The sequence below is a fragment of the Crotalus tigris genome, unplaced genomic scaffold (genome assembly GCF_016545835.1).
Source record: "Crotalus tigris isolate CLP2741 ecotype Arizona unplaced genomic scaffold, ASM1654583v1 scf7180000017729.2337069, whole genome shotgun sequence".
NCBI classification, from domain to species: domain Eukaryota; kingdom Metazoa; phylum Chordata; class Lepidosauria; order Squamata; family Viperidae; genus Crotalus; species Crotalus tigris.
Window position 1 is genome coordinate 976685 of NW_024096596.1, and position 21316 is coordinate 998000.

The 21316-nt window shown below is 40.3% G+C and overlaps 1 protein-coding gene across 13 annotated transcripts in view; it reads left to right on the top strand.

Moving 5' to 3' along the window:
• ATG4C (autophagy related 4C cysteine peptidase) overlaps positions 1 to 21316 on the top strand; it is a 42763-nt gene that overhangs the window by 7157 nt on the left and 14290 nt on the right. For 2 of the 13 annotated variants that reach the window (XM_039339081.1, XM_039339082.1), the window contains exons 2-6: positions 8059 to 8227; positions 9283 to 9413; positions 19032 to 19115; positions 19841 to 20074; positions 20554 to 20881. In XM_039339081.1, coding sequence (XP_039195015.1) covers positions 9326 to 9413; positions 19032 to 19115; positions 19841 to 20074; positions 20554 to 20881 — 734 coding nt within the window. In that variant the 5' untranslated portion in view covers positions 8059 to 8227; positions 9283 to 9325. Of the gene's footprint in view, positions 1 to 5096; positions 6578 to 6599; positions 6730 to 6906; positions 7080 to 8058; positions 8228 to 9282; positions 9414 to 14603; positions 15003 to 19031; positions 19116 to 19840; positions 20075 to 20553; positions 20882 to 21316 lie in introns of those variants that run through there. The other 11 variants (XM_039339086.1, XM_039339085.1, XM_039339087.1 and 8 more) reach the window with 11 other exon arrangements.

The window sequence follows — 21316 nt, forward strand, 5'->3', positions numbered from 1 at the left end:
AGTAGCCTGTGAAGAGGCTCAGCTACACTAGCTTTATGTGGAAGAAAAGAATTGTAGAAATTCAGGAGGCCTAAGAAGGCCTGAAGTTCGGCCTTAGACTTTGGCCTGGGTGCTTCTAAAATAGCAGTTAGTTTGGATTCAGCAGGATGAATCCCAGCAGCATCAATTTTGAATCCCAGAAATTCAGTAGAAGGCACCCCAATCTTGCATTTGTCTTTTCTGAGCTTGAGGCCTGATTTCCTGAATCTTAACAGGACAGCCCTAAGCCTTTCAGCTAGAATGTGTGTGGAGTCTCCTGCAATCAAGACATCGTCAAAGTAGGGGCAGACCCCTGGTATACCTCGTAGTGTGTTTTCCATTACGCTTTGGAAAATCCCAGGAGCGACATTCACTCCAAACTGTAGCCTTTTTACCTTAAAGGCTCCCCTGTGGGTCACAATGGTCTGAGCTATAGCAGCATCATCATCAACAGGCAGCTGTTGATATGCTTGAGCTAGGTCAAGCTTTGCAAAAACACGCCCCCCCTTGAGAGAGGCCAGGATGTGACTGACCACAGGAACAGGATAGGCATGTTGCTGCAATGCCTTATTGAGTGTGCATTTGTAATCAGCACAAATGCGAATGTCCCCATTTGCCTTTAGAGGCGTGACAATGGGGGTCTCCCACGGGCTGGAATCAACAGGTTCTAGGATTCCCTGTTGGATTAGTTTGTCTAATTCAGTGTCAATCTTACTTTTTAAAGCAAAAGGGACCCTTCTTGCTTTAATCCTAATGGGAGTGACAGTGGGGTCTAGCTTTAAGGACACAGGTGGTCCTTTGAATGTGCCCAGCTGGGGGCTGAAAACATCTGCAAATTCTTTGCAGACTTCCTGTAGGTCGAGTGTTTGTAAGCTGTTGAGTCCTGTGACGTGTATCCCCAGGGCCTCAAACCAATCGAGTCCTATGAGACTCGTTCGTTCACCCCCTACTACTAATAAGTCTAGTGGACCTTCAAAACTCTTGTATTGCACGTTAAGGGTGGCCTCCCCCTTAACACACACTCTTGAGTTCTGAAAATCTGTTAATACAATATCAGAAGGCCTTAACTTGGCCTTAGTCCCACTACTGGAACAAATCTTCCTAAATGTATGCAATGAAATGATGGAAAGGGCAGACCCTGTGTCTAGTTCCATAGATAATGGAACCCCTTGTAGCTTCACGTTGAGTGACAGCTTTTTCTTCATGGGCTTGTGTGTGCCTGTCCTACAGATGCTTCTTCGCGAAGCGCAAAAACCTACCCTATTCTGGCTGGGGAGTCTGGTACCCTTCAGGTGTTCTTCTTGGGGTTGTGCCTTTCGTCGGCCCAGACACACAGCTGCAATGTGCCCTTGTTTGCCGCATGCCCGGCAGGTAGCGGAGCGGAACTTGCAGTCGGTTCTCCTATGGCGACCTCCACAGCCGATGCACTTGAGCGGAGCCGAAGAGCTTCCCTTCTGGTTTTCTTCCTTCGCGGGGTGTAGACGGTCGACTTCCTCGTCTGGATCCTCCTCGGAGTTTCGTTGGACGTCTTCCTGGTGCACGGACGCACCCTCTGCACTGCTTCTGATCGGCCGCATGTTCTTGACGGCGCCGCCTGCTGCTTCTTCTGCGGTGACTTCCCTTAAGGCGTCTTGGAAGGATAATTCTTCCTTAGCGAAAAGTCTCTGTTGTAGCTCTCGATGCCTTAACCCGCACACGAATCGGTCCCTCAGTCGTTCCTCGAGGTCCTTGAACTCGCAGGGCTTGGCGGCCTTCCGTAACGCGGCGATGTATTCCTTGGCTGACTCACCGGACCGTTGATCCCTCTGTTCGAAGGTGTGGCGCCTTGAGATAACGGACACCTTGGGGTGGAAGTGCTCCTTCAGCAGCTTCTTCAGGTCTGCGTAGCTTACAGACTCTACTGGACAGGTGCTGCAAGGTTTTCTGCGATTTCGAAGGCGTCTTGGCCGCAAACGCAAAGCAGGGTGGCGCCTTCAAGCTATCTTCCCTCACTTGGTTTGCCTTGAAGTAGTTCTCCATTCTGGATACGTAGGACTCCCACCGCTCTGGATGTGAGACGTCGAATTCCGAAAGCCTTCCGATTTTCGCCATCTTCGGATCTTCAGGAGACGGGTCTATCAGCCAGCCTACCCCCGAATGCGCACCGGATTGGCGGGCAGCTGCCGAGTCGACGCCGTTCCTCTTCCGCCGCTCAGGACTCCTTGGGTAAGCTTACACTTCTTCCTTTCCAGGTAGTGCAAGGCATCCCACCTCGTCGCCAGTGTTGAGTCCGTGGCGGGAAAACAGACACGAGAAGCAGCTGGAGTTCTCAGTTTCTTTTATTCAGCGTTCAGCTTACAGGAAGATGGCTTCAGCCTCGCCCAAACGCCTCGCAGCCTCTTATATAGGCAACTCCCGGGTAAATGGGTTACTTTTCCCGCGCCAGCACCCGCGCATGCGCACGGCGCTGGCGACAGCCTGTCTGGTCCCGGGCAGCTTTGCACCTGCCCGGGACTGCCTGCAAACGCCCGAGCCGTTTGCAAGGCTCGGGACATAACAGTCACAAAACTGAATTTATAATATTTGAGAAGCAAGAATAAACAATTCAAAAGAATTTTGATATGGTAGAATGGGCTGAAAAGAATGGAATTACATTTAAGAGAAACAAATCCAAAGCCATTTATTTAGAAACAGAAATCAAATATATAAACACAAAATAGAATGAGGATACTAGCTTTGCTAACAGCAGTATTTAGGCTTATTAATAAAGGTATATTTCCCACATTCACAAGACATAATATTCCATTTTGTTCTGTGATGGATAGACTCCATATTGAATATTATGTTCAGTTTTGAGGACTCACTTTAAGGAGACAAACTATATCAGATTTAGAGAAGATAAGTGATGATGACCAGTAACTAGGAACTAAATCCAATACTCTAAAAGATATTCAAAGAATTAGGCATGGCTAGCCTGAGAAGATGAAGTGAGATACATGATACCACTCTTCAAATACCTGAAAAGATATCATATCAGAAGATTATAAGCCTGTTGCCTATATTTACAGAACAAAAAATAATGAATGAAAATTATAGGACATCATATTTTGCCAAATGATATCTAAGAAAATCTAAGAAAAATGTAAGAAAAGAGTAATGTATTCCCTTCATAGGATGCACTGAACCTGCTGGGGATACTTTATTTTTGATTATTGTATGGAGCAAGGGTTGATAAACTAAACTAAACTTAACTAAATGATTCCTTATATGATTTTATACATTTATTTACATAAACTCAAACATGAAATCAGTATGCATCATTCTCTGATTAAGAAATCATATTAGAGTTTGCTGTGATACAGGCTCCGTGTGCCTATGAACTTATTAACTTAGAGCAGATTATTAAAACTTACTTAATGTGCAACTAGTACAGGACAAATAGTGGGTGTAAAGCTCAATTAATCATTTCTTTATTATTTATTTAATTTCACTTTGATTGCATTCAACGCCAAAACAACCCTGGACAGTTCACAATACAAAACAGAATGCAGAAAGAATAAGACAAATTAAAAACAATACAATAAGAGAAAGAATACAGTGACAGTTTGAACAAGAGTAGAAGCAGACATGGTTTATTATAGAAGGGACTACATTAGGGCATTTATAAATGCATGTATAGATGCTGATAGTAACAATAACAATTACACCATAGGTTAGGTACACCATATCTAGGCTATGTTTTTCAAATAATATAGATGAAGTTGATAGATTACTTTTACTTTAGAATTGTGGCAAAAAGTAGGAGGAAGAAGTTCTGTGCATGTCACCTTGAATTCTATACAAAAAACGTAGAACTTAAATCAAAGAAATAAATAATACATTATGGCAAGAAACACAGCCATAACATAAATTATCCAGACATTAACAGAGCCATCTACTGGCAACTATTAAAATGTGCTAAATGTATTATTCTGAATAAAGGTTCAGATTCAAAATTATTTAAGTCAATGCAGAGAAACCACTTTCACCTGTGTTTAACGTAATGTATATTTGTCCACTAAATTGGGTTACTGATAAGTTATAAACTCCACTGCAGGTTTTTTTGCATGCCTTATTCAGTTTAATTGTAATATCAAGATCCTAATTTCTAGGAAAGAGTGTATATCTGTTCAACTAAATTATCCATGCTTATATTGTATATAGATAGATAAATTTATTACGGTTCAAGTTCAGTACAAAAGTAACTTAACCAAGCAGGATCCAAAAATACAATTAACAGTTTAGTAGCCTAATTCATGGAGTCCTTCTGTTAACAAGGCTGGATACGACATACCTTTATGGCTAAGGCATGCAATTTATCTATTAATGAACATATGGCATTATGCCAAGGTTGCTTTTTTTGTAAGGTTATGCACATAGTCATAATTGACAAAGAAGAAGAGAAATGCAAATTAATAGCAAGGAAAGAGAATCCATAAGAAGTGACCTGTTAAATCAGGTTGCGATTCGTTAAACTGATTAGTATTTGGTGTTCATAGAGTGGCCAAACACATGCATTCTAGAAGCTTACATATATGGCCAGGAAAATGCCAACCTTTTTCATTGTCGCTTCCTAAGAGCTGATATATAAAGCATGTTGCCTCAGATTCCCTGCAAACTCTGTTTTTTCAACCCTAGAATTTTGGATATTCTCTTGCTTCAACTGGGGATGAGGATGTTTAGTAATTTAAAGGTCCATGGGCTTCTAAGCAGGATAAATCTATGAAACAATGAGGAGAACCTCAAGTAGATTCAGAAAATATCACCTATCAGAAGCATTCTGGTTCGGGTCTAATTTGGTCCTGTCATTATGACGTGGAAAAGGAGATAATGTTAAACTTCACTGGTGTAGAAGTCCCAGATAAAAGTAAGCATGATAGGCTAGTTGTTATGTCCTGAGCCTGTGGAAGCAGGCTCGGGGCATTGCAACGGTCCTGGGCAGGTGCAAGCTGCCTGGGACCAGACTGGCTGTCGCCAGCACGTGCGCGCATGCGCGGGTGCTGGCGCGCCAAATGTTGCAGATTGGCCCGGGAATGGCCTATAAAAGAGGCCGGGAGATTCGGGCATTGTTGGCGTCTTGTAACCAGTATGCTGAACAGAAATAAAGAAGTTCCTGAGAACTACAACTGCTTCTCGTGTCATTGCCATTTCGCGAAGGACGCAACACTAGTCAACTAAAAATCCTGACATGACCTAAATATTGTTTATCGGGAAGTTCTTTTCTATTCCAATTTCTTCATCCAGGAAGCTGAGTAAGCTAACATTATTCAGAGACTGGATGATCTAAAAGAGGCACTGACAACAACCCAATTCACAACAAAGCCTCTATTTAAATTGGCTTCACCAAATACTTAAACTTGTGACAATAGAGTTACCCAACAATCTACTATTTCCTCAATAACAAAAAAAAGTATTGTCACGCAGGCTACAGCAGAAAGACAAACTGTTCCATTGTACAGTGTCCTTTAAGCATGCAGATTCTAAGGATACAACTTATCTACCACCTTTACTAGAGTCAGAAGTGCCTTTAACATCTCCTTACAAGATGACCCCCAACTGTATCCCCCCCAAAACTGACATAAATTTATATGGGTGATAGTTGGGGATTCTGCTGAGATAATTGCTACAGGTGAAGACTCTCTGACCCAGCTATCAGACGGCGACCAGAGGCAGAGACGTGCCTCAGTCCCCACACAAACAGTGGGGTTACCCTTGCTGTTGTGGATGATGTCCCCATAGTCTCTCAAAACTTGCCTAATTCCTGGTTAAACGCATCTAATAACCAACAATATTTAGTTTTCGGTGACAACATCACCCATCATAACTCTCTTCCACCAAGTGCACCTACTGAGAACGTGGAAGGCCAGACTGTTCTGATATGATTTTGTTTCTTTGTTGTATTCCTCATTTCCTCTGATTTCACTGGTTTATTCCATATATAAAACTACCTGATTGAATACTTGTTTCTTCTGATGTAGGCCATATCCATTATGATTTAGGGTAGATACTTCTTGACTTTTGACACAAAATTTAAAAACCTCAACCCTTGAATTTTACTTATATTGTAACTAATTATACAAACTAAGACTTCCTAGAAATGTTTTTATCATGAAAATGATCATCTTCAACCTATTAAAAGAGAAGGTGAGAGTTTATTTAGTTAATTGGTGGCAATGTACAACTGATTAGAAATCCCTAATTCGTAAAACCCAGCGGATTGCATAAATTATGAAAAACTAGATTTTTTACAGGCCATTTCCTCGGATTCCCAACATTGCAACTTTTCTAAACTGGAAGCCTACATTTCCCAAACAGCAGTTCTTCCCCGAGGGTCTACTTCCGCCTAAAGAGCAATGCTTTCTGGGACATGTAGTCTGTGCGTATGTATCAAATGAGACGGCCGCAACGTCGGATTCCCACCAGATGATGGTAACATAATGTACTGTACTATTTGGGCATGCAAATTTGGTTTCCCTTTCCGGAAGCAGCGCCTCTGGGGGGATGAGTAACGGGAGCCGGAGTGGGTCAAATGAATCCGGTGGTAAGTCGAAACAGGATTTTTTTTCCCCCTTTTGGTGGGCGGGAGGGTATCTTCCTCGTCTCCGGTGTCCTGGCTGCGGGGTGGGATTCAAATTTTTCGGAATTCTCTTCGGGGAGGAAACAGTCGATTCCGAAAACGGAGCGAAACTCCCGGTGCGTGGAAGAGTCTTTTGCAAGGGGTGATTAATAATTTCGAGATCGTGGGGCTCGGATGGATCGCGGGAGAGGGAGTGACATTTCTGCAGGGAAAAAATGCTATTTCGAAGAAAGTTTTCTTTTCCTTATTCAGGAAAGGTCTGAAAGATTGGTGGCGTTTTTTTTTTTTTAAAGGTACCGAGAATCGTCTAAAATAGTAAAAAAAAATCACTTTTATTTTGCAAGTCAAGGGATTTGAAGTTTTGATCATCTGGAGACTGAGCTGGGGGCAACGTGTAGCAATGGAGCAAAGGCGAAGGAATTCGTGTGTGAGTGAACGGGTTTAACTCAGGGCTGTGTATCTGTGTGTAAGTATTGAATTCAATTGAAATTGAATTCAGTTGAAATTGAACTAGAAGATCTCCGATTTTTCTGCAAAGATAGTCGGGTTTGGAAATTACAGGGCAGTAATTCCAGGAACGAATTTCAATTTGAAGCTGGGGAAAATCCATTTGGTGTGTGTTTTGTTTTTGTTTTTAAATGCTTTTGGGAAAAAAAAATGGGAAGTGGCTGGATCTCATTTAGAATGCTTGTTTGGCAAGACAATAGTAGCCAAGTCCAAAATTATTGATTGCAGAATTCTGTAAGACATAAAGGAAATTATACTTAAAGAGTACATAAGATCTAATCAGGAAGAGTATACTGATCATTTAAATTAAAGAGTTGCAAATGTTTTGTTTGCTTTATGATCTAATCTATATAACTGCCCTCTTCAGTAAATGACTTGTATATCATTAATAAATAAATAATAAATTAACTACAAAATACTCAAATATCCAAAGGAGCAGCATACAAACAAATAGGTTCATCCAGGGGGCTGTATCCCTACTAGACTCAATGTCTGTGTGTGGGGGGAAGATACTCAGTGCCATTTGAATCAACTCATGATTTTAACTTCAAATTTTTACACTCCTAATGACTTGCCAGGTTACTTAATAGACCATCTGTTCTAGATCATTATGAACAAGTCTAGATATAAAACTTTGCAAATCAGGTTCTTCTAAATATAGGGGTTACTGGGGCATGCTAGAAATGGCCGTTTTTTGTTTCATTCCAAAATTGCGGAATTCATCTCTTTTCTCTAACATAATCTTTGAATTACTTGAATTATGGTTTAGATCACATGATTTTTAATATTGTATTATATATTAAAGTATGTTAGTTCTATTTCTAATTTTAATTGGATTATTATTTTGTAAGTGCAAATCCCATTTATTAGCAAATTGGTATAAAAATCTAGTAATCAAATAAGTAAAACATGATGATTACTTTCTCCAATGTTCTTAGATTACTTTCTCCAATTCGAGATTTGGACACTAGACAGTTTAGCTGAGGAATCTGATCCAGCAAATACGAGAAGTGAGGACTTTTGTTATTCAAGGCTTATTAAGAATTCTCCATTTTGCACAACTGGAAACATTACGCTTGAAACCCGTCTAAGGAATGATGAAATCAGGTATTAATCCTGTAACATTTTCTACAATAAAGTTAATAGAACTGAAAACATATTTAAATCAGTAGGGAAGAGGAAAATTTCTCCACAAGATCACTTAAGGGTACATGAATTTATTTCACCTCTGAAAATAAACAGGAACAGTTTCTCAGGCTACTGATTTGCAGACCAGCGATCAAGTGGATGTCTTGACAGATGTGAAAAAGGCAATAAAAGAACCTCAGCAGAGAGATAAGTGGTTGCCTGCTAGTAACACAACAAAACTACGAATATACAAAAGTCAATCCTCCCCCCACAACTTTTTTTTAAAGATGCTGATGCACTTTATGGCTTTCATGCCACATGGTTTTGAGTAAGAGACACTTCTTATGCCTCAGCAAAAGGACCAGTCTTTAGGAAAAGTCATATCAGTTTGGTAAATAGTTGGAGTGAAAGATAACTTAGCAAAGTAGAAAAGCTAATCCCGATACATTGAATAACATATCTGGATGTGTGGTAATTTTCATTCTCTTAAAGTTGTTTAGGGTTAGTCTTGCAGAACAAAATGTTTATGTTTCCATCTCTTTCTTTGTGTTTCATACTTCTTTTAGGCACATTCTTTTTATTTGCATCTCAACCTGCTTCATGCAATTTGGATTGGGATAGAACCCAACTTTTTAAAATAGAGCATTAATATTGATAAGCCTTGAGTTTTGCTGTGAACTGAATAGGCATAATATAAAACGGTGTCCCTTGTACAGCAATTCAAATATTTTCCTCTGCCTTCCAATTAGCTTTTAGGTGATCTCAGTTGCACAACCACACATACATGCACACTGGATAGTTTATTGTGGGGTAGAGAGCAGTTGGAGGACATTATGTTTTATTTAGCTTTGCGTGATAATTTTACTGTTGTATATTTGGAATCAAATGCTTTTTATTATTTATTCATAGAACTTACAATTGCTTTTCTCTATGCAAATGGATGTTCTTGAGATTTTATTTCCCTTCCTGGTCATAATGGATGTAAGTACCTAATGCAAGCATCCAGTTCTGGTCTTACTCCTTTCCTTTTGCAGGAACAAAATCATTAAGGTCCTCAGGTAGTGATGGCTATTCTTCATGAATCTGAATATGGAGGCTACTGGAACAGATGAAGTAGAGAAAATAAAATCAAAGTTTATATCTGCATGGCATAATATGAAATATGGTAAGTGAAATGTAATAAGACTTTTTAAGTCTTACTTAAAAAGTTAGCAAAATAATGCAGGCTAGCTTTTGCTGACCAATAGTATATTTACTCAAATGACTGAAATATGCTAACTCTGGTTAAGGTTATTGGTGCCAGTTCAGGTGAAACACATCAACAAGAGAAGGAAAGGGAATTTGTTCAGAAGAGATAATGAGGGAGAAAAATAGTCAGTTTCATGATTTAAGTTTGAATGAACTCACAAACAGCCATGTGACTAAAATATTTCAGTTCTGCTTTTACTTAGTTACAGTTTAGTGTCGTATTGAAATTAACTCTAGGAGCTAGTGTAGAGCAGGAATCCCCACCTTTAGAGGATGGTGAATATGTTTGAAATTTTGGAACAAATTGTGGATGCCTTCACAAAATGGTTGCCAAGCATGACATAAAATCAGTTAGAAAGCACAGATTTCTCAGGACAGTCATTCAGCAGTTGGTATTATGCAAAATACAGTGCTAGGCTGCATTAACAGAGGGATAGAATCACGTGAAGTATTAATACCACTCTTTAATGCCTTGGTAAGGCCACACTTGGAATACTGCATCCAGTTTTGGTCACCACGATGTAAAAAAGATGTTGAGACTCTAGAAAGAGTACAGAGAAGAGCAACAAAGAGGATTAGGGGACTGGAGGCTAAAACATATAAGGAACGGTTGCTAGAATTGGGTATGTCTAGTTTAACGAAGAGAAGGACAAGGGGGGACATGATAGCAGTATTCCAATATCTCAGGGGCTGCCATAAAGAAGAGGGAATTAAGCTATTTTCCAAAGCACCTGAAGGCAGGACAAGAAGCAACGGGTGGAAACTAATCAAGGAGAGAAGCAACCTAGAACTAAGGAGAAACTTCCTGACAGTGAGAACAATTAATCAGTGGAACAGCTTGCCTCCAGAAGCAGTAAATGCTCCAACACTGGAAGTTTTTAAGAAGAGACTGGACAGCCACTTGTCCGAAATGGTGTAGGGTTTCCTGCCCGAGCAGGGGGTTGGACTAGATGACCTCCAAGGTCCCTTCCAACTTTACTACTATTATTATTATTATTATAAATATAGGTAAAATCAGAATGAAAAAGAAACCTGGATTGAAATAAAAATGTAACTGCAATCATACTATAATAAATATGATTAGTCCCCATATATTTAGTAGTTGCAATAAAAAGTTAATTTGGAAAATCTCTATAAGCTACATCTAAAGTTTTCAGAATCAGATGTAGCCTTTAGGGCTTTTACTGATTATTTACCATCGTGAGGATTACTACTTTGCACTCTTACAATCCTGACACGTTCTTAGTTCTAATCATAACAGGAATTTGGCTATTTTTGAAGGCTATTTTTATGTTCACACAATATTCATTAGGTGGAAAAATTAAATTTGATTCTTGTTCTCATAAGAAATTAACACTTGGGTACTAATTTAAGAGAATATTTATAGCTTAGGGTTGAACTGGTGAAGTCTTTGGTGCTCTCTGAATTTGGTTGTTTTCTTGCAGTAGTTTCATTATCCAGCTAGACAACATCTTTGATGCTAGAAGGGAGTGGAGTTTGCTCCTTGTAGCTTGTCTTGTCAGTGTTGGTGGATATGCTTTCTCCTTTGTAATTCTTTGATTAGGCTATTATTAACTGCCTAATTGTCTGAATTCCTTGATCCAACACTTTGAAGTATTTCCTATTCAAGCATAGTAGTAATACTCGTCTTTAGAAAAACATAGATACTCTTAACCAGCTTCATATTTTCCTTGTTTACTAACTTCCTTACTAACTTAGCAACCATTTGAAGATGCCATGCTGAAAAAAATAAGTATGGCCAATCCCTGCATTTACAACCTTTGCAGTATCCCTTACTCACATGCTTTCCATTACAGTGAGTATACATTGTCCTCTGTCTGACCTGAAGTTTTTCTTTCCCCTGTTGCAAAGGAGAAAGATTGGAAAGGAAGGGATAATAAGAGAGTAAGCAGGCATACAATGGGGAATACACCAGACTGCACAGTGCTTTTGCAATTGCTGGCTGCAGCACATTGGTTTCGGTGTGTATTCCTCATTAAACCAACAATTTATTAGTGGCATAAATTTTAAACATTACAAAAATAAATGTGGATAATATATTTTTAAAAATGGAGTGTAGAACTGGAGAATCCTACTTTGAGCAGTGAATGACTTTAGCAAAAAAAAAATATTTTTGGGGTTTATTGGACATTAAGAGTTGCTTGATGCAAGATGGGCAACATGTGAATTTAATAAATAAATACATAATCCAGGAATGTTTTTAAAGGATGGCTGTCAGGTTTTCAATGTCAAAGATGCAATAAATTTGAAGGAAGTTAGCTAGTCATGTTATGGGTATGTTTTGTAATTCTTTTTTAGTTAGAAGTTATTATAATGAACCAGGAAGTTGGCAGGCATTTACAAGACAAAATTATCAGTAAATTAGTAAATTATGTACTAGAAATTTGAAATGTCTGGATTCATAAAGAACTTTTGAAATATTGGACTGTTACAAAAAGGTGACTATTTACTCCTGAAATAAATCTTTTATGCCTGACTATAAAAGTTGTTTTAATGAAATTCGTCAACTTTCAGCCTTTGAATTAGCTTTGTATTGAAGAAGAGGCGAGACCAGACAATTCTCTATGTTCTTATAAATCATAACAAAGAAATAAAAACAACAAAATATGACCTTGACACTCCAACTATCTGATATTTGTTAATGGTGTTTTTGTGTGGGTTGATTATTTTTGTTTAGTGGCTCAATTGCAGGTTTTCCACCCAACAGGCTTTTTAATCTATTCACTCTTTTAATTTCTCCCCCCCCTCTCTCTTTTTAAAGATTTCCCACCTATCCCCATTGGTCCTTTCCCCTCCATGATGAAATGTTATTTGTTTGTCTATTTTTATCTTGCTTTTATTATTTTTGTAAAGCACTCAAGGCAGCAAACATACTCCTTCCTCCTCCTTTCCCCAAATAACAACCCTGTGAGGGTGAGTTGTGCTGAGAGAGACTGATGGCCCAAAGTCATCCCATTGGTTTTCCATGCCTAAGGCAGGATTACAATTCAGTCTCCTAGTTTCTAGTCTGGTGCCTTAGTCATTTCTTTAGAGTAATTGAGATGGGCATGGGGTAAAAAAAAATCAATATGATGCCTCTAGGGTGAATTATACTATCATCCAGCGCCTCTACAATCTTCAAAGAAAAGATGATGCTGCCGCTGGGTTCTCCGGGCGGTGGAAGAATGCTTATTGCAGTCTTTCATCTGTACCATCCGAGATGAACAAATGTTGGTCAGCAGTTTTTGAGAGTTGAGTTGTGGAGGGAAGGGTGGTTTGTTGCAAACTCCTGATTCTTCTCCTACATCAGGGGTAGGCAACCTTGGCTCTTTTGTGAATCGTGGATTTCAACTCCCAGAATTCCTGAGCCAGCCATACTGAGGGGAAAAGGAGAGATTTCCAAGCTGAGTTATGCTGGGTCAGGAATTCTGGGAGTTGATGTCTACGAGTCATAAAAGAGCCAAGGTTGCCTATCCCTGTCCTATATCATTGACCTGTCTAATAATAAATGATACCTTGTTTCTAGCTGATGCTTTAGTGTAATTGAGACAGGGGCACAGGTAAAAAAATAATAATCAAGATGGTGCCTATACTCATACACTCAACACCCTGCTTCCATGAAGCATATAAAAAGGGGCAGAGTTTTAATTCTGTGGCTATTATGTTGACAGTGAGCATCGAGGGGGGGATTTTTTTTATTAGACACTTATATGGTTTTTATGTACGGTTGTTTATATATATATATATATATATATCACAAAGATTTAAACAAAACACGAGTACCAGGAAGAATTCAATACTAGAAAAAATTTAATAAATACCAAGCTTTCGTTGGAAACTACCAACATCGTCAGGGTTCAGTGCTAGTCAATGTGAGAAACCTATATAGGATTAATCAGCGCTTGCATCCAGCTCCTGGACCTCGTTACTGGTCACAGCTGATTGGGCTGTATTTTGGAAGTATCCACAGCATCAATATCCACCCTCTTCCTGCTTCCCTTTCTTGCACATGCATCACTACCCATCCCCTCATCACAAGTTCTTAGGTTAAGCAGAATCTTTCCCCCCCTTTTTTTGGGTAAGAAATGTCCAATTTACAGCCAAATGGGGTGGGAGAAGCTGATCGGAGTCAGAACGAGATGTGCAATAGGAGAAAGGGAGGAATGAGCAAGAGGTATTCAGGAACCCCTGGTGAGGAGAACAATGTAAGGGGGAATAGGGGAGACACGGAGGTAATGATTACCCAAAAAAGGGGAAAGGTTCCGCTTAACCTAAGAACTTGTGATAAGGGGATGGGTAGTGATGCATGTGCAAGAAAGGGAAGCAGGAAGAGGGTGGATATTGGTGCTGTGGATACTTCTAGAATACAGCCCAATCAGCTGGGACCACTAATGAGGTCCAGGAGCTGGATGCAAGCGCTGATTAATCCTATATAGGTTTCTCACATTGACTAGCATTGAACCCTGACGATGTTGGTAGTTTCCAACGAAAGCTCGGTATTTATTAAATTTTTTCTAGTATTGAATTCTTCCTGGTGCTTGTGTTTTGTTTAAGTCTTTGTGATATGAATATACCCAGGAATCATGTTTTTACTGGTATTATTGGTATAATACCAATAATATCGAGAGCGGAGGAAATACTTGGGGTTCTAATGGAGCACATGGTAACATCAAAGGAAGATCAAATAGCCCACCCCCCAAGACCCATAGTAAGGAGAATTGGGTGAAGAAGAATGAGGGCAGTACGGAGATAAGCGTCATCAAAGGGGAGGAGGATGAAAGGGTTTTAACAAACCTAGGATCCAGCTATGTGAAAGCAAGTAAGAATGTTCAAAGGAGAGATAGAAAAGAGCTGGATGCAGACGTCAAAAGAAACGATTAGAATACAATCTAACCGGCTGGGACCGATGACGCAGTCTAGGAGCCGGGCGCAAACGTTAGTTAATCTTATTTAAGGCGTTTCTGTTAATTGGCTATAACCCTGACGATGTCGGAAGTTTCCGATGAAAGCTTGGTTTTATTACTTTTTTTCCCTATTTGGATTCTCCTGATAATTGTGAGTTATTTATTTTATGATATGAATATACCAAGGAGTCACATTTTTACAGACATTTCTAATCACTATGATAGAGCAGTATTGCTCGCAGCCAGAAGATGGGAAAAACTAATGCATCGCATCTCGGCTTGCTACCGCAAAATGACGTTTTTACACACTTGCATCTGAGAGAACTTGCCTCCTAAGTCACTAAGAAGGAGGACTGCAGTTGACTCCGTTGAGTGCCAATAAGCGGTCCATCAGTTTCAACGCCGGACAGTGCGCGCTCTCATTAACGACCAGCATAGACGCGTGGAAACTCTAAAGGCATGGGCCCAGGACCACCGTGGACAATGCAACACGACCCTGTCAGAATATCATTTCCAGGCACTAAGCCATCATATTCGGTTGGGAGCAAGGAGAACAAGCCAGGAAATGGCGACGCGCCTCCGACGTAAAATGGACATATTACGTGAGTCGAGAAATAGCTTTATGGACAGATTGGTTTGTAACCTTTCCTCCAAAACATTAACCCACCCACAACTCACCCTGCTGCAGCGCGATACGGGTTACAACCTCATGGATGCACATGCCCTAGACTTTATAGCAGCATTAGAGCCCGCTATGTATTGCATGGGGACGGATGAGGACGTTAAGAACTCCATAAGACAACAGGTCACCGGATTACTTATGAGTCATAGACACTATCACACATAATCTAAAGAGGAAATGGAGGCCCTAGGGCAGCTTAAGAGGGATGATACCATCATTATACTCCCCGCGGATAAGGGAAGAGTGACGGTAGTCATGGATAAGACGCTTTATACAGCTAAAGCACTAGAGCTGCTTAACGATAGAACACATATAGAATGATCAGGAAAGACCCCACGGTGATGCTTAAGAACAAGGTTAATAAACTGCTGGATAACTTCAACCGCAGCAAAAAGATGAGTGATGACACCCTAAAGAAAGTACACCCATGCAACACGGCACTAGCAAGGTTCTATGGGCTACCAAAAATCCACAAGGAAGGCATTCCCCTTCGCCCTATTGTTTCATTTAGAGGTATGCCAACTTCAGGGCGGGCGAAGTGGCTTAGTAGTCATATTTGCTACCTTGTGGATGGCAGTCTGACCACGGTTAAATCAGCGGAGGAGTTTCTGGGGAAGATCAAGACCCTCAGGGTGGAGGAGGATGAGATGATGGTATCATTTGATGTTACCTCACTCTTCACCTCCATCCCCCAGGACCTAGCGGTCTCTTTTCTGAGAGACCAGTGGACAAATAGGAAGGGTGGTCAATACCAGGACTCCCTGCAAACTGAAGATCTCGTGAGACTTGTGGAGGTATGCCTAACGACTTACTTCACTTTCCAGGGTGTCATATTCGAACAGGTCAAAGGAACACCCATGGGCTCCCCCATCTCCAGCATTATAGCAGAGGCAGTGCTCCAACAGTTAGAGCGTAAGGAGCAGAGTGCACCAGTTGCGATCACAGAGGGCAAAGGGGTTCGATCAGGGTAGCGGTGATGCGCAGGTTGAGGTTAAGGGAGAATTGCATCCCCCTAATGAAGGACACTGTACGCAGGAAGCTGGGGGGGGGAAACAATTACCATCGGTTAGCAAAGTGAAAAGAACCCCGTTCAGCCCCATTGCCAATGAGGAAAACACTCACAGCAAAGTACAGAGAAGGCATGGGAAAGAACCACGCGTTGATGTAGGTGATGTACTCAGGACACGACACGATCAGCTAGGCCCGATGATGCGTTCTAGAAGCCGGATGCAGGCAGCTAACACCCTATATAATGCTTCCCAGTGACTACTTTTAAACCCTGACGATGTCGGGTGTCCCCGACGAAAGCTTGGTTCATTAAATTTTTTGCTATTTTCTCTCTTGGTGATCGATATTTATTGAATTTTATTATGGACATACCCAAGAGTCGAGTTTTTAGTCATATAGCTAATCAGTATGACAGAGCAGTATTGCTTTTAGCTAGGCGCTGGGAGAAGCTTACATGCCGCATCTCAGCTTGTTATCGGAAATTGACCTTCTTGCATACATGCATACGGGAGGATTTACCACCTAAATTGTTGAGAAGGAGGCCCGTGCTGGACTCAGTGGAATGCCAACAGGCACTCCGGCAATACCAGCGCCGTACAGTATGGGCGCTCATCAATGACCAGCACAGACGTGCGGAGACCCTCAAGAGGTGGGCCCGGCATCACCGCGAGCAATGTGGCCTGGATTTATCGGAACAACATTTTCAGGTACTTAACCAGCATATTCGGTCTGTAGCTGAGAGAACTAGTCGACAAACCAACATACGACTTCAAAACAAGATAAATGCCCTACGTGAGTTGAAAAGTAGCGAGTTGTCCTCAAAAAGACTAACACACTCCCAACTCATCCTACTGCAGCGTGATGTAGGGCATAACCTCATGGACGCACATTTGTTGGACTTTATAGCGGCACTAGAACCCGCCATGTATCACGGGGGTATAGGGGAGGATTCTAGAAACTCTATAAAACAGCAGGTCACTGGATTACTTATGCATCATAGACGTTATCAGACCCTATCCAGGGAGGAGATAGAGGCCCTAGAACAACTTAGAAAGGATGACTCTATAGTTGTGTTACCAGCTGATAAAGGCTGGGCCAGGTAGTAATGGATAGGTTACTGTACGTGACCAAGGCATTAGAACTGCTTGATGACACAACGGCCTATAGGGTGGTTAAGGGGGATCCCATGGTGTCTATGTGGAACAAGATCAACAAGTTATTGAACAGCTTTAAACGTGCCAAGAGGGTAGATGAGGACGCCTTAAGGAAAATGCGCCCTAATGACTCAGCTCTCCCCAGGTTTTATGGACTTCCTAAGATTCATAAGGAAGGTATGCCACTTCGCCCTATTGTCTCCTTTAGGGGCACGCCCATTTTGGGGTTGGCAAAGTGGCTCAGTGATCGTATCTCCTACCTGGTGGAGGATAGTCCCACTATAGTTAAATCTGCAGAGGAGTTTCTCAATAAAATCAAAACCCTTAGGGTGGAGGAGGATGAGGTGATGGTGTCGTTCGACGTCACCTCACTCTTCACCTCCATCCCTGAGGGTCTTGTGATGGCTGTTCTTAGAGAACAGTTGGAGGCACGAGAGGGGATCCAGTGCCGGGACGCCCTGCGAGTGGGAAACTTATTGGAGCTTATAGACCTGTGTTTGACCATGTATTTTACCTTTCAAGGTGTCACATATGAACAGTTAAAAGGCACGCCCATGGGCTCCCCTATATCCAGTATGATAGCAGAGGCGGTCCTCCAACAATTGGAGCATGAGGCTATGGCCCAATACTGGCCCAAGCTTTGGGCCTGGTATGTGGACGACACTTTTGTCGTCGTTAAACGATGCTATAAAGCCAACTTTATGGGAATACTGAACTCAGTTTATCCGGACATTAAGTTTACGATGGAGGAGGAGAATCGGGGCTCGATAGCCTTCTTGGATGTGCTAGTCCAGCGCTCATTGGATGGCTCTGTAAGCACGAAAGTCTATCGCAAGCCCACCCATACGGATCGAATCCTCCACTATAACAGCAACCATCCAGTATCCCATAAAGTTGGCTGCATCAAAACGCTGTTTAGGCGTGTGCACTCGCACTGCAGCACGGTGGAATTTAGAGTGGAGGAAAGAAGACATCTGTACTGCACCTTTCGACTGAATGGATACCCGTTGGGGTTTATAAGACGTTCCACTATTCCCATTATAAGACACAAGAAAACATCAGAACAAACCCTTCCCCCGATACGGCAGGCGTTGGTATTATCGGAAGAGGAGGGGATGCAAGGTTACTAACGCCTCCAAAGACCAATAGTGGAGGGATAGGGAAGGGCATCCAGAGAAAAGAACATAACGTTATAGACACATCTTGGTTATCAGCTGGCCAATCAGGGCCAGTAACAGGGTCTAGGAGCCGTGCGCAAACGTTACTTGAACCTACTTAAACCACCTTTATTGTAATGGCCTTTTAGCCCTGACGATGCTGAGAGTTCCCCCAGCGAAAGCTTGGCAACTTTTTAGTATAAGTATTTTTTTAGTAAAGTATTCTTACCCTCTTGGTGATCGTGTTTTATTCTTTTATTCATAATTATGCCAGGGAGTCGCATTTTTACCAATGTTCTTGAATAAATACACACACACACACACATACATATACATACACATACTTAAAAAATTACAATTAACATTTCTTAAACTTAATTTTTTTAAAGAGAAACTCTGATTTAGAGAATGAAATAAATAAATATTTGTTTAGAGAATTAAATTGGTTTGAGGCTTAATTATGATATTTTGAAAACTAAGCCACACCTTCCTTCTCTCCCATCTTTAAAAGATGCCAGAATGTTTCAGATTAAAATGGAAAGTTACTATTTTTAATTTCCTTGATCATTTTTTTTACTTGATCTAGATGGAGCAGCTTTAAAAAAAATCTATGTTTGTCTTTATTTGTAGGTTGGGTATTGAAAACTAAAACTTACTTTAGCAGAAATTCTCCTGTCTTTTTGCTGGGAAAATGCTACCATTTCAAGAGTGATGGTATGTGTACCTAATTTTAAATCCAGGTGGCTGCTGGTTTTTGTTCTTACATTTATGTAACCAAACCTTGCATTTCCTTTTTGTGGGAGCTTCTGAAAATACTCGAGTATTAGATCAGTTCAGATATATGCATACCTCTTGAGGGGGGGGGGAAAAACTGCAAAAGAAGTTGGAAGCATACACAACTCCTTAAGGCAGTGTTTCCCAAACTTGACAATTTTAAGGCATGAGGACTTCAACTCCCAGAATTCCACAGCCAGCGTTGCTGGCTGTGGAATTCTGGGAGTTGAAGTCCTCATGCCTTAAAATTGTCAAGTTTGGGAAACACTGCCTTAAGGTGATCTCTGAATCTGTTCTGAGAAGGAAAAAAAGACTGTTGCTGTTTTGACAGTTCTTTCCCAAGAAAGTATTGTAAGGTTAAGACAGCTTTTATAATCAACTCAAAGTAGTGCTTTGTCTGAATCTTATTTATCTTATGAAGAGAAGAATATAGAAACTTTTAATAAGATCCTTGAACTCTGCTAAAATAGCATGTCCTTGCTGTTTACTGAAAACTGTTTGTTTTATCATTCTTCCAGTGGCTGCATCTGTAAATGCTATTTTCATTTACATTTATAGAAAATGACCTTTTCTGACAATAGGATGTACAATGTTAGTAAACTGGGGATAATGTGTTCCATGTTTTGATTTTTTTACAACATGTATGCGTGATGTCCCTCTTACAGAGCCCAGTGACCAGTCACCAAATGGTTCCTGTGATGACATGACAGATGAAAGCTTTTCAAGAAATGTCGAAGAGTTCCGTAAAGACTTTATTTCTAGAATATGGTTGACTTACAGGGAAGAATTTCCCCAAATTACGGGTTCAGTTTTAACCACAGACTGTGGCTGGGGCTGTACTTTGAGAACTGGCCAAATGCTTCTGGCTCAAGGACTTATTCTCCATTTTCTTGGTAGAGGTAAGTTACCAAGATTTGTGTGAAAAAAAGTGTTTGTTCTCGATAAACAGTTGAAGAGGCTTCTCATATCAGAGTTTCTAACCAGGACTCTGAAAGAATTTAAGTATAAACTATTTAACTTCAGTTAAATCTTAGTACTATCTCATAGATATAATGCTAACTGTCTTGGTTAATATTAAATGATAAGGATAAAATATTTGACAATAATTACCATAATTTTTTTCTCTTGAATGGGTGTTTTGTGGCTGTTGTTACATTGCTGACTTAAGCTCCATATTATTGTACATTTATACATTTAATTTCATTGAAACACTTATTGTAGCTAAATTATCCATATGTAGCTTTTGTTCATGGAATAACTAACTTTAAATATTTAATATGAAACAGGACAACAAAGAGGTAGAAATCTTCTTAAATAAGTTAATGTCAGAACAAACTAACTTTCACTAAGCTATAATATATTTTTAATCCTATCACAGATTGGACTTGGGCCAATGCCTTTGTCTTTGAGAATCCAGAGTCTGAATCATGGACAAGTCAGACAGTAAAAAAGCTCACAGCATCTCTTGAAACATCACTTATAGGAGAAAGAGAATTCAGGAGCCAGTCCACTCATCCTAAAAGTCCAATACGCAACCAGGAAACTGAAGAAAGTGTGGAGGAGCAGTATCACCGAAGAATTATCTCTTGGTTTGCTGATTCACCATTTGCCAATTTTGGCTTGCATCGGCTGATAGAATATGGAAAGAAGTCTGGAAAAATAGCTGGAGACTGGTATGGGCCAGCAGTGGTAGCGCACCTTTTGAGGTAAAAACAAAACTCTGGACAGAACAAATTTGGTTTTAAAAAAATAGACCTTTAACAATGTGTCCTGATTATCTATAATTTGAGATGAAAAAATGTCGCAGAAACATGAAAGTATGCATTACAAACGTAGCCTTTAACTACAGTATTTTTAATGATGTGTTATAAAAACTAGCACCTCTTTTAACCTTGAAATATACCTACGTTGTAGACTTCCTGTTTTAATATACTGATAGTGTAATGAACTGTCAGATTAAACTGATACTTTCAAACATATCAATATATTCTCATGAGATGTTAAATATATAGGATTAGTAATAATTACATCTAAATAAAAAATAAAAGGGTCCGACATTCAGCCTAGTCTTTTTATATGAAAGTCAAATTTTTGAGTACAGATTGTGATTATATGCCATTGTTTTGGACAACATTTTTATT